This window comes from Nicotiana attenuata, chromosome 12 (assembly GCF_001879085.1).
Source record: "Nicotiana attenuata strain UT chromosome 12, NIATTr2, whole genome shotgun sequence".
Classification (NCBI taxonomy): domain Eukaryota; kingdom Viridiplantae; phylum Streptophyta; class Magnoliopsida; order Solanales; family Solanaceae; genus Nicotiana; species Nicotiana attenuata.
In genome coordinates, this window is record NC_032000.1 from 46053088 (window position 1) to 46067737 (window position 14650).

The 14650-nt window shown below is 36.9% G+C and overlaps 1 protein-coding gene across 1 annotated transcript; it reads right to left on the reverse strand.

The window, feature by feature from the left end:
• LOC109235664 (protein arginine methyltransferase NDUFAF7 homolog, mitochondrial-like) lies at positions 6576-14428 on the reverse strand. The gene is made up of 14 exons (XM_019401860.1): positions 14254-14428; positions 14082-14158; positions 13659-13770; positions 12877-12959; positions 12439-12504; positions 12166-12266; positions 10358-10476; positions 10221-10261; positions 9805-9890; positions 9166-9343; positions 8934-9050; positions 7829-7873; positions 7280-7411; positions 6576-7189 (listed from the first exon to the last, which is right to left on the reverse strand). The coding sequence occupies exons 1-14, from the start codon at positions 14309-14311 to the stop codon at positions 7055-7057; spliced, it is 1350 nt and encodes a 449-aa protein (XP_019257405.1). The 5' UTR covers positions 14312-14428; the 3' UTR covers positions 6576-7054.

Genomic DNA, 14650 nt, shown 5'->3' on the forward strand with positions numbered 1-14650 from the left:
AGATTCACCCACAACACTAAAATCATCCATGAACACTTACAAGAAGTCCTCCACCATGTCCGTAAAGATAGCCATCATACACCGTTGGAAGGTAGCTGGTGCATTACACAAACCAAATGGCATCCACGAAAATGCAAAGGTCCTATACGGGCATGTGAAGGTGGTTTTCTCTTGGTCCTCCGGTGCAATCAAAATCTGGTTATAACCTGAGTACCCGTCCAAAACGCAGTAGTAGGCACCCCCGGCAAGTCTATCCAATATTGGTCAAGAAAGGGCAATGAAAAATTATCTTTGCGAGTCACTTTGTTCAGCTTCCGGTAGTCCATGCATACCCTCCATCCGGTGACAGTCCTAGTGGGGATCAATTCATTTTGCTCATTTGTGACCACAGTCATACCACCCTTCTTCGGCACACATTGTACCGGTGAAGTCCATGAACTATCCGAGATGGGGTACACAACCCCTGCATCTAGCCACTTAATCACTTCCTTGTAAGTACAATATTTTTGTAGGATTTTTCTCAATTGATAAAAAGCGCTAGGGAAGTGACTTACACCTAGGCGAGTATCTAATGGGGTCTATAATTTAGGACAAGCTTGTTATATTTGGGGTCATGATATAACCTTTACACATAGTTACTCACTCTATACCTCTCAGTAGTTTGAGTGACTTTGCCCTAATTGGCTTTCTCAAGCCCAATTGGGTGTTCAAACAATGCAAGTAAAATTGGCTCAAGTCGGGTATTACTATCTCTAGGTTTAACTCTTTAATTGGAGTTATCAATCTCTCGAATGCACCCCAATTCCTTGTTAGCCTGAATTTCCTAGACTTAGTCCCCCTTTCTCAAGAAGAGTCTAAGTTATAAAGGCACGAATCAGTGTTTGCAACCACTAATGCTACAATTAAAGCATGAATCAAGCTAAATATCATTAACCCATAAACAATTAAGCCCTAAAATTGAAGACCCATTAAATACCCACGCTAGGGTTGGGTCACAACCCTAGCTGATGGGTTTAGCTACTCATAATCAAGGTAGAAATCAAAGATGGAGATGAAATATAAGCCATAAAAGTTAGTCATAAGAATAAAATCTAAGATTAATAGCTAAAGCTGCTCTAAAATTACTCTAAGTAGTAAAATACGGCTGTTCACGAGCTCCTCAGACAAAAGATGCCCTAAAATATGAAAAAGAACTATTTATACATAGCCGATACCCCTACAGAGGTTCCGCTATCAGCGAAATAATGAGCGCCTCAGCGTAAGGACTTCCGCGGCCGCGCAAAACAAATGCGGACCGCGCTTCTCCACTTTGTGCTCGGTTTGGACTTGATTTCGCGGACAGCGTAAAAGTTACCGCCTCAGCGTTAGCCTCAACCGCAGCCGCGCAATTTGGAAACAGACCGCGCTCCTCAGTTAGGCTTACTTTGCAGGGTCTCTGAACCTTGATTGTCGCTCTCAGCGGAAATACCACCGCGGCCGCGTCAGGTATTCCGCGGCCGCACTTTTTCATCGCGGTCAGCGGCCTCTGTTGCACCCAAAACACCTTCTCTGAACCTCAATTCTGCGGACCGCGTAATTGTGGTCGCTTCAGTGGTAGATCTTCCGCGGCCGCTCTTTTCCTTCGCGGTCAGCGCTTTTATCTCAGCTTTGAACTTGTGCAATTTTAACTCTTCATGAGTTGATTATGGCTTTCTTGCCTCATTTTGACCAAACCCTGCGGACAAGCATAATAAGTCAGTTTTTGGGAATACTTTTACACATTTTTTATCCAAAAACTAAGCAAAAGAGAGCATAAGATAGGCTTAAATACATAGTTATCAAAGCTCCTGTGAGCATCACAGATAAACTAGAGCAGCTTCAAAGGAATTTTCTTTGGGATGCAGCGGATAGAACTAGAAAGTTTCATCTAGTAAATTGGCAGACAGTCACTTCCCAAAGAAATGGGGTGGACATGGAGTAAAAGATCTTAGGGTATTCAACAGAGCTTTGTTGGGGAAGTGGCTGTGGAGATTCGGGGTAGAAGAGCATGCTCTATAGAGGGAGGTCATTGTAGAAAAGTACGATTCCACGGGAGGGGGTTGGAGGACCGAGGCAATCACAGCACCTTTCGGGTGTGGCATGTGGAGGAGCATCATGAAAAATTAGGAAGCCTTCAATGACAACATCACTTACAAGGTGGGAGATGGAAGGAGAATCAGCTTTTGGAATCACAGGTGGTGTGGAGAGGATACTCTGAGGGTCTCTTTCCCCCACGTCTTCAGAGTTTCAAACCAGAAGGAATTGATCGTCCAACAGATTCGCAAGGAGCATGAAGGGGGGGAGTATGGGACCTCTCATTTAGAAGGAACATGCAAGATTGGGACATTGTGGAGCTCCAAGATTTGTTGTCACTGCTATATGGGCAAGACAGGCCCCAGTCATCTTGTGATTCTAGGAGATGGGGGTTGCGTGGCGATGGTTTGTTCACCGTAAAGTCCTTTTACCAGAGTATGTTGGTGAGAGAGAAGGCCACTTTTCCATACTACTCGTCCTCAATCTGGATTCCTAAGGCGCCCACAAAGGTGTGCTTTTTAGCATGCTAGCGGCGAGGGGAGTGATCTTGACTACTGAAAACCTACGAAAGAGAGGAATTACACTTGTTAGTTGGTGCTACATGTGTAAAAGCTCAGGGGAAGAAGTTGATCATCTTGTGTTGCATTGCCCTGTGTCCTCGGGTTTGTGGAGGGCAATCCTGAATCTTTTTGGTGTTCAATGGGTGATGCCAAGTACTGTAAAGAAAATGTTATATAGCTGGGCCGGTTTCCGTTGAAGAAGAAAGCAAAAGGCGTAAAAGTTTGCCCCGTTAGCTCTCATGTGGATAGCTTGGGGGAGAGAAATAGGAGAGCTTTTAAGGAGGTTGAGTTTCCTTTTTCACATCTTAAGAATAGTCTTTTATCTTTGGTCGCTTTTTGGTGCACTCATATAGCCCCTACTTGTATAGAAGATTGGGCATCTTTTGTAGGGGATCATGTTTTGATGTAAATTCTCTACTTTTTGGTATACTTCTTGTATAGGGGAGTTTCTTCTTCCTTTTTATTAATACAATTTACCTTATAAAAAAAAACTTGTGCGTTGTCTGTGCATAAAACATATACTACTATTCATTTCTAGAGATTTGGAGATTCATAGTATTTCATTTTAAGTATAAATCAAATAAAACCTGGTAAATACAAAATTTCAAATATTCAGTAATCATAAAAGAATAAGAGGGGGGAGCGAACTTACAACCAAATTTTGCCGGAGAAGAAGTGCCGAGAAAAAAGGGCAAGTAGAATCAAATTTGCAGGAGAAGACGAACGTAATTAAAAACTTCAAGAAACTTGGAGTCCGTATCTGCAAAAACGGACTCACCGTTCAATATAATTTTTGGCGCCGGTGAGAAAGAGAGAGTATGTACTCTCACTATTTTCAATGTCGCACACAATAAATTAGTAGCGCATCTTTATATTTTGGATAAGAGAGGGAAGGACTAGAACCTAATGGGTCATTTCCAGGAGAGGATTCTCTTTTATCCCTTCAAAAGAAAAAAAAAATTATATGTTCTCTTTCTTTAAAATTAAAAAAAAAATGGTTGTCATCTAAACTCAATTTAAAATTAAAAGCGACATGAGTTGACTCACTAGCTATGACATTTTCACAATGACCTGAAAAAAAGGTAAAAAATTATCAACAAGAAAATTGTGAGTTTATCATAATTTGATTATTTTTACGCTAACTATTAAAAAATAAAACATATTGTAATTTTCTTTTACGATTAAGTATTGTATTCCTGACTCCAATAATGCATTTTGGAGAGGAGCCAATAGTTGGGAACTGGATACCATCGGGCCTAGGTTGAGATTTAATGAATCAAGTCGCTCCACAATTTTGTTTGGAGAATTTCTTTTTTAAGTTTGAGCAAATCAATTGAGGATCTCATCATCAATTGGGCGTCCACGCCACATAAGTTCATATTTTATAATACTTTGATATTCCTCATAAGAATTTATTGGGCAAGAACTCGAAAATATTACAAATAGTACCTTATGTTTGCATTCCTCCCTTGATAGTTAAAATATGCCCGTCAACTATTTGAAATAGGACAAATATGCCCGTAAACTATTTGAAATAGGACAAATATGCCCGTCGTTAATAGTTTGGCCCAAATATGCCCAAACCGTCCAATAGTTGTGCAAATTTGCCCTTTTTTTAACGGAAACAATATTTTTTCTTTTCTTTTTTTAATTAATTAAAATCAAAATATATTTTTTCAGTTTTTAGAAAAATATCGCTTTAAAAAAACTGAAAAATAATTTCTAAAACAATTGTTTTTGTAAAAAATAAAAAAAAATTGAAAAGCAATTTTCTAAAGCAATGTTTTTGTAAAAACTGAAAAAAATATAATATTTTCTTTTTATCAGTTTTTAGTTTTAAAAAAAATTCAGTGTTTTTTCCAGTTTTTAGCGCTTTAGAAAATTGCTTTTCAGTTTTTTTTTCTAGATTTTACAAAAATATTGCTTTAGAAAATAATATTCAGTTTTTTTAAAGCAAATTTTTTTTTCGTTTTTTCAGCTTTTAGTAAAAATAAATTCAGTTTTTTTTTCAGTTTTTACAAAAATATTGCTTTAGAAAATTGCTTTTTAGATTTTATTTCTGTTTTTACAAAAACATTGTTTTAGAAAATAATTTTTCAGTTTTTTTAAAGCAATTTTTTTTCGTTTTTTCAATTTTTAGTAAAAATAAATTCACTTTTTTTTTCAGCTTTTACAAAAACATTGCTTTAGAAAATTGCTTTTTAGATTTTATTTATGTTTTAACAAAAACATTGTTTTAGAAAATATTTTTCAGTTCTTTTGTAAAAACTGGAAAAAAAATATTTCCGTTTTCTTTCTTCAGTTTTTAGTAAAAAAAACTTTTAGAAAAATTGCTTTAGAAAAATAATATTTGATTTTAATTAATTAAAAAAGAAAAGAATATTGCTTTAGAAAAAAAATTGCTTTAGAAAAAAAATATTTGATTTTAACAAAAACATTGTTTTAGAAAATATTTTTCAGTTCTTTTGTAAAAACTGGAAAAAAAATATTTCCGTTTTTTTTCTTCAGTTTTTAGTAAAAAAAACTTTTAGAAAAATTGCTTTAGAAAAAAAATATTTGATTTTAATTAATTAAAAAAGAAAAGAAAAAAAACTATTAACGACGGGCATATTTGTCCTATTTCAAATAGTTCACGGGCATATTTGGACCTTTTCCATACTTTAAATAATAAAATGTTAAAACTATAATGCCTAGTTAGGACATTCTTTCTACAAACATGAAGCAAAATTGTTCAATAGACCAACAACAACAACAATACAATCCCACAAGTTTGGTCTGGAGAGGGTAGTGTGTACGCAGACCTTACCCCTACCCTGGGTAGAGAGGCTGTTTCCGATAGACCCTCGACACAAGAAGATGAAAAGCGATAATATAATAGTAACAACATAACCAGAAAGATAGTACCAGCGAGCTAAGAATCAGAAAATATACCTGGAAAAGCAATATCAATAATCAGTGCAGTGACAAGGTCCTAGAAAATAGTACGAGCATAACATGTACCAATAGCATACTAAAACACGACACTGACCGACTAGACTCGCACAAAACAGAGCAGAAAAACAATCACTACCTACTTACCTACAACCCTAATGTTCTCCCTCCATACCTTCCTATCAAGGGCTATGTCCTCGGTGAGCTGGAGTTGCGCCATGTCCTGCCTGATCACCTCTCCCCAATACTTCTTTGGTCACCCTCTACCTCTCCTCATACCCTTCAGATCCAACCGCTCGCACCTCCTAACCGGGGCATCTAGGCTTCTCCTTTGCACGTGCCCGAACCATCTAAGCCTCACTTCCCGCATTTTGTCTTCCATGGGAGTCACGCCCATCCTAGCCCGAATATCTTCATTCTTAATCTTATCTAACCTCGTGTGCCCACACATCCATCTCAACATCCTCATTTCTGCCACTTTTATCTTCTGGATATAGGCAATCTTGACTGGCCAACATTCTGCTCCATACAACATGGCCGGTCTAACTACCGCTCTGTAGAACCTGCCTTTAAGTTCCGGGGGCACCTTCTTGTCACACAAAACGCCAGATGTTAACCTCTATTTCATCCAACCAGCCCCTATACGGTGCGTGACATCCTCGTTGATCTCCCCGTTCCCCTGGATAATCGGCCCGAGGTACTTAAAACTTCCTTTCTTGGGGATTACTCGAGAATCAAGCCTCACGTCGCTATCCACTCCCCCCGTGACATCCCTGAACTAGCACTCCAAGTACTCAGTCTTAGTCCTGCTCAACTTGAAACCTTTAGACTCAAAGGTCTCCCCAAACCTCCAGCCTCTCGTCAACACCTCCTCGCATCTCATCAATCAGAAACATAATTGATAGGACCAGCTTGAAGGAGTCCTACAAAACGAAAATTGGGAAGGAAAAAAAGGAAGAAGAAGAGAAGAACATAACATAGAAACCAATAGATTCTCACTGTTTCCTGTAGAATTTGGGGAAGTGCACAGAATAAAAGAAATCAGAAACACCTTGACAGTGTTAAAACTTAAAACTATAGTAGTTACAAAGAACTCTCTGATGTGTAGTCATGTTTTAAATTTACCATGCTCTCATCAAATTTATTTTGACTATAGAACTTACCTCTACTCTTATCACATAAATGTAGCAATAACTAGTCTATAAGAGTCAGAAAAAATAGAGAATATCAATGTCTTCTACATTATCAGCTCTTGATACTATGTTAACACGTCCAGAACCAAGAACCACAAACATTGGTAATCTGATCAAACAAACTCCCTGATACTGCTACCTTGGTACCATTGCTATAAAAGAACTCTGTAACTCTGGTCTCAAAAATTGTTCCAGATGCTCAACTGAAGCTTGCACGATATGTTTTAATCAATTTAAGCCATACTGAGATGTGTCCTCTCTACACTGTGTAGCATGTCTCCTCGACGCCCTTGCTATAGAAGAGGAAAAGGGAATACTCTATTTGATGTTGTGTGTAGGAACGCTCAAATAAAATTTGTTGTTCTTGAAGTCATCAAGGAGAGGATTATATCCATCTTTAGTTCTCGTCTTTGTTGGGAGACCAAATTCTTCCATGAACGCTGCTGTACCGAGCTACAACAAATTTTTGCATGAATGAATATATACCAACAAAAAATAGAAAAGGAGAACTTTGGTTTCTCACAGCTGAAGAGTAGGAATTACCGAAAGAGTACGTCTTTTCTTTCCTCGCTTCAATGACGTGTCATCTTTTTGCTGCTTCATCCACCCAGAGCAGTAATGATCCATCTGTTCCAAGAGCAAAAAATCTGTTGGAAAGAATATGTCGGCGTCCCCCTGCAGATAAAAAACTTTAAGACATTGCGGCCAAGTACAGATGTTATTAGACAATTAGATATTCAAAGTTCCACATGTTCAGGAGCATAATGATTGAAACATCAAATGAATACACAAGTCTTGCTTAAGTTAATTAAAAGAACATTTAGATAACAAGAACGTGCAGTGGTGGCTTAGGGCATGTTTGGTAGGAAGGGAAGTGTTTTCCTGGAAAATAAACGGTTTCTTACTTATTTTCCGGTGTTTGGTAAGTAGGTAGAAAATATTGCCCCAAGAGCATTTATATATAATCTAGGCTGAAATAAAAAACACAGTACTCTCTCAGCTGGAGTAGAAGTCCAACATACAAATACCTCTTGTAAACAACATTTCATGATAAAATCCAGGGAGGAATACAGGAGATAAGAATCGGATCACCTTTGCATCCAAATAACTGTTGTAATCAGAGCTGCTGCCATCTTTCTGCATTTATTTAATATGAAAAGGGTAAATGAACTGATAAGAATTATGTTAACTTGTTATCATAAAAATGCCTAAAAAAGAGAAAACACATAAAGCCAAGCTCTTGCCGTTTAAGATGACAGAGGATTATATTTTCCCATGCGACATTTTGCAAGAAAAGGGTAAGTAACAGAAAATAAATCAAGTGGAGATGCACGTAAATGAAAAACATTGCAATCAACATTCATATTGGTTCTTCTGATACCAATCTTTTCTTTTTCAATCCCAATAGTAACAGGCAAACTTGTAACCTACATGCTTTCAGAAGGACTGAAGAATAGTGAAACAGGTCTAACACAACAACCACCACCCAACCAAACTTTCCTTGCGACTCTCTAATTTAACCATTAGACACTCAAAAATGTAAGAGCATGACTTTTTTGTCAGTTTAAGATTTTAACAGAATATCCAGGTTCTGCACAAGGACACCTATAGACCGGACCAGCTAGTTGATTTGAATTTATTGACAAAACCAAGTTGCTCCAGGGCTTTGGCCTAATGGTAAGAGCGTAGCATGTGATGCATAGGTTAGGCGCATGTCACAGGTTCGTACCCCACCACAGGCAAAACGCGTAGTATTTAAGTGGAGAAGGGCGGGGCCCATTACACACCGAGTTCCAAATGGTGCGCAACTCTCAGAGATTTCTGAGTTATCAAGCCTATAGAATAGGAGAAATGGTGGATCTACAGGCTCCTACCATGGCTTCCTATTTATTCTTGCATCACTTCTACTGTCACATATTCTTGGCGTCTTATTTGCTCAAAATTTTCTCCAACTTCCAAATTAAAGCTATGCTATGTATTCATATATGAGGGTATGTGCAGTTTCTTCTACTTTTAGTAATTTTCTTCTTTTTTCTAATTGTTAGAGGGTTTAGGAGTCCAAAACACACACCCTTGTCTTGTTTGATAAACTAATTTGACTAAGATGTTTTAGTAGAACAAGTATTAATCAAAAATCGAAAGAGGCTACAACGAAGCGCAGAAAACCAATGGCATATGGAGAAAAAGTAAAATGTACCTTGGTTGAAACCAGAGGAGCTCTTTCACCAGGAATTTTAACATCAGGTAGATAACTGAAATCGGAAGCAATTAAAGACATCTTCGATAAAGCTCCATGTAAAACTTCTAGAAGTTTCTGAATTTTAGGAAGTAGCACTGCATGAGTATATGATATTTTTTCCCAAGCATGAGCATTTAATATGTTAACCTAAACTGAGGAAAGAGCTCAATCAACATTGCAGAATTATTACCAAGCAACCAGTGGGAAGCCAACACCATCTTGGCTTAGGAAACACTTTTGCCCAAATACTTTTCACCGCTGAAGAAACCCTGCTCCCACCCGCTGTAGCATCAGGCATATGTACGATCTCCATGCAAGATTTGATTAAGGAGTCTTGAATTGGCCTATACAACTCTGAGAGTTTTTCCCTGTTAAAAGAGGACAAAGACGTGTTTTAGCATTACAGACAGATTTGACAATCTTGCTCGGCCATCATACCTACTAATGGACATAATCACTAATCCGAAATGATTCAATATCAAGCTAAATCCAGCTATAAAGCAAAAGCATCTCTGTTATCTTCTCTTACTTCTTTGTGTAGTTTCCTTTTTCCCATATTTTTATGGAGTGGAGTGGCATAAGAGATCCTTATGAAAAAACAAGCAATACTTGCTGCTACTTCTATTACTAGTTCTCAGGATTTATCAACCAAAAGGCAAAGATAACTATGCTTGTGCAAATACTACATTGTTAGCATCATTCATAAGGCCATCCACCTATATACTGTCGAAGAAACATCTCAGTCAAAAATGTAAAATTTGCTTAGCAGAAAAAAAAATTCCTGAGTACAAACATCATTATGCTGTTTCAACAGTATAAAGTGAATTACCCTTCTTTGCTTTCAACCCACACTTCCATCCATGGAGACATTTGATTCTCAGAGTAAATGAGATCATGCGGAAGATTGTCAAGCACCTAAAATATTACTCGATCGTTAATAAGATCAATGAATAAAGTTTATGACAGAACCTTTCAGGCTCAGATTTCAATGGCATTGCAGAAACCAAGATACAAGAATTGACATTGTGTTCCTGCAGAATTTTTAAAGTGCTCATTAGAAGCATGCCATATATTTGTAATCTGCATTTTAAGAGAGGAGTCAAAATTTCACCAACTACCCAATTTCTCTCATCATGGTTGTGCTTCATAAACCAAGTAAGGAAGCCAGTCGTCAATTTCAATACACCACCATATCTTCCTAGAGAAGAACATTACAGACAAAAGAAATAGAGAAAGTAGCCATACCTCTAACATGATAACCCAACATGGTTGTTCATTCACATCTCCTGCTTCAACAAGAAAACTTCAGTGTGCAAAATATATAACACTGTTCGCATTAACGCAAGATAAAGAGCAGGGTCAGATAATTAACAGCATCATACCCCATCCCCTCCTGTCCGCAGCATCACGACGCTCTACTCTAAACTTAGATAAGTGGCTATCAACTTCGCCAACGGTTTGAATCTGTTTCGCTGCAAGTGAGGAACTGATTTCAACCGAACTGTACTCAAGAGAAAAGAAGCCTTAGTAATTCTTTATGAAATGATTGAAAAGAACCTGCACAGAAAACAATGATAAAAGAAGAGGAACAGCATATTCTATGTCGCACTGCTATCTGACACTTCTGAAGCAAAACAATTTGCTCAAGATGTGTTTAAAACTCACGGACACCCTTTTGAAACTTTAGATCAATGTGTAAGGTTAATATTGATTAGAATTATAACTTTCTATAAATCATTTCTAGAAGAAGACATAATCATTTTATGTTTACACTTTTGATATATATTCAGCATTACTTATTCAATGTACTGGGGTTTTTGAAATTTCTTAATTTATGAAGACATATATAACATGTATTTTACTTTGGTGTGTCATGTTTACATCGGGAAAATTGAAAGAACTTTAACCTTTTAGTTTAATATGATATTCAGGTACTTGAGATGCATCAGTTCTTGCTTAACTCTTTTTTTTTTTTGATAATGGTAGTGTCCAGGCTAGTTTGCGCACACCTCGACTAATTCCACGAGGTACCTGCTACCTACCACCAGCACAAGTACCAGATAACTCTGTCCACCACGGCTTAGACAGATGGGACGAAGTAATCTAGTATTTTTGTCTCCATTGTAATTTGAACCTGAACCTCACGGTTCTCCACCAACTTCATTGACCAGTACCACTAGGCTACACCCTTGGGTGCCATTTCTTGCTTAACTCTAAAGTTGACTGCAATATGTTTTACAAAAGGCATGAACTGATATCATCCAAGCTCGGACCTGCTATCATCTTCTCAAAATCTAAGGAGTTACACTTCTAAGTTATATTTTTTACACCCTCCAAGCAGTTAGGACACATCATTGCATACTTTTAATCACAAAATATGACATACAGATTCGATTTAAGAAGCACGATAGCATTTAATTAAAAAGAAGTATTTTTGCAGAAAAGGGTGTAAAATCGTACTCTCACGAAAAGAATAGATATAAATGACCATTAAAAATATTTTATTGCTTTGTCAAAAAAAAAAGAGAAAAGAATGACACTAAACCCAGGAAAACAATGCATGTATCTCGTCCAGAAAAAAATCTTGCATTAGAAAATTAAAGCGGAGATCAATGAGCTCATTTTTCCCTACGTTCCCCTTAGTCTAGAGAACTTTGAGAAAATATGGTATCTACCCCACCTTAAGGCCAACAGGTGGAGTGGTACAAGACCATTATACCCCGTCAATTTCGATTTTATATGATGCAGGACATCATATAATCAACACCTTCCCGCATGTGTAATTCGGTTCTAAATTTCATTCGTGGACTTCAATGCGGGTTTTTTAAATGCAATAATTACTTCAAAAAACCTAGTAAATCTAATAAGTAATGTTGAATTTTAGAATTACGTGCAAGAGTGCTTGCTAAAGGTTTGCTCTAACACCATGTAAAAGAATCTGTGCATTCGGCCAAAACCTTAAAACCGTGAATGGAGTAGTGGAAGACTTTTATAAGCCCTTTCTTATGTCCTTTTACCCCCAATGTGAAACATTATCAATTAGCTAAAGTACTTCAACAAAATTATTGTTCCTCTATTTCATAACAAATTTGCATGAATGCTTTACTCTATAACTCTAAGGCCATGCAAGCAAAGTTCATCATGTGCAGTACTCTCAATTAGGTAAAACACTATGAGGAATAACACATACGTGTAACTGATATTATCATAAACTCTTGTTGGTGCATTTAACTTTATGTAATCCAGGATGCCTTTGGCACAGGTTCCTGATCCACCACCTATTTCATATATCTACACCCAAAAGACAGTCAAAATGTAAAGCAAGTGAATGATTGATCAACTAAGTCAAACTTTAAGAAGAAAAATAGAGAAAATGAATATTAATTAGTTCCAAATTTCCAATGGACAATAAAAGATTGTATGCAGCTAAGAAGCTACATTCTCTAGATATTAACGAACTTACTTTCAGTGGAACAGATAGGTTTGTAGTACGCAAAATGGCTTCAGCAATCCCATGGGCATACCAAGGCTGCAGAATTATTCCATATAACATGATTGCATCTAACAGGTAAATTGGAATACAGAATAGTTAAATATAAAAAATGCTGTGAAGACAAAAGATACATATAGATGAATGTCTGACTTCTGGTTACATGAACTAAAAGTTCCTACAAATTAAAAATATGAAACAAGAAGAAAGAGAGAAAACTCTTTGGTTGTTGGCAATATGCAAGAGGGGCTTCTCATATTGGAGTCTAAGCCTATGTAATAAGGTAAATAACTAGTCTATGCTTACATTATGATAAGTAATTATTCCAAGAATATCTTAGAAATAGTCTACATAATTTTCTCACATATAATGAGCAATTACATTTAGAAGGACAAAAGATAGTAATATTACCTTAAAAAGCTCCACTGGAGTAAACCATGAAACATCGCTCTGCTTGTAAATCTTATCCAAATGCTTCATGTATGCTTTCCTACCTAAATTATTTCAAAAATCATATTTCCCATCTTCTAAGAACAACCTTGTTTTTATTCTACAATCGTACTACTGAAAGTATCATAACATATCTTTTTATTTTATAACCATGGTGTCCGGGCCAGCTTGTGCACACCTCGACTAATTCCACGGGATACCTACTACCTCCCAGCAGTAACAGGTACCAGGTAACTCTGTCCACCAAGACTTGAACAGATGGAAAGAAATCATATAGTGTTTTATGCCTCCGCTAGGATTAAACCTAAGACCTCAAGGTTCTCAACCCACTTCATTGACAACTAGGCACGCCCTTGGGTGCATCATAATATTTCATATGTCCTGCTTCCATATTTTCAGTTCACACACAGGTATGACAAAATGCTTTTTCAGCTGGACAAATAAAGTCAAGATTGCTATAACAGTAAAACCTTGAGACGATTCACCCATAGCTAGTTGAAGCGCAGATAAAGGAGGCGTATTGTAGCCTGACGACGTTTAGAAAATAATCAAACCATGACAAAACCTCTTAATTGCACTTGAATAGAGCAAAAATGGATGCACAGAATTACATAGCTGACTCCAACCAATATAGGATTATAGAGTAGTTATTGATTGGTTGCATCTGCCTTGTATTACTGAGAACTTACATCGCATCAAGAAATCCCAATTAATTCAAAAATAGATGAAGAAACACCAATTACCTTGGAGCTGATTGAACTTAATGCTTCTATCAAGCACTCCAACTGATGCTGATTTCTGGGAGAAATACCCAACATTTGGATCATACAATGCCTTGTGAATAAAATCCCTAACCTTCAAATCACCAAGAAATGAACATAAGCCAATAAATCAAAGGCGTGTTTGGTATGCCAGAAAAAAGCCTTCTTTAAATAACTCCTCCCACGAAATCATTTTCCACTGATTGTTAACTTGAATACAGAAAAGTATTTTCTCATAAATAAAGTAATTTCCTCTACAAATATGAACATTTTCACTTAATTAGCAAAGTTATTTTCTCTTACAAACATTAAGATAATGAAATCAGTTTCCAAACAAAAATCCAGCATACCAAATGGACATATATTATAAACAACCAAAGTAATAAAGAGAATTAGAGAAATTACAAGAATTGGTGTGTCCCCAACAATGTGAGTAGAGTACAGAGCTGAAGAATGCTGACCCAAATATTCAAAAGGAATCACTGAAGATAAAATTAGGTAAAGTTTCAGAAAAATCTTAAAGAAAAGTTTTAAGTATAAAGAAAACTACTGTAGAAATGAAGGAAATTTTGTTTACCTCTGGGTTTGTGGAAGAGGGAGAAGAGATTTCGTGAAGAGAACGATAGAGGGGCCATAATAATGGAAGATTGAGAGGGGATTTGAGGATGTTTCGAACAGTTTTTTATTTTGTTGTTGATTTTGAGTTTCAGGTTTGATTTCGAGGGTTTTGTTATTCGTGGTCTTGTTCATGAGGGTTTAAGGAATTTTTTTTTTTTTTCCATATCAAAATATAGTCTCTAGATATATTTATTTCATTTCATTTTGACATCTTGGCTCTCTTACTCCATAAAATATCAACCACACTATATACGTTCATAATCATATGCCTCCGATTTATAGGCTCGAGGATCCATCCTAGGTCCAAGTCCGAGCGAGGTCGAGTTCGAACCCGGTAGACCAGATTCGAGTTCGAA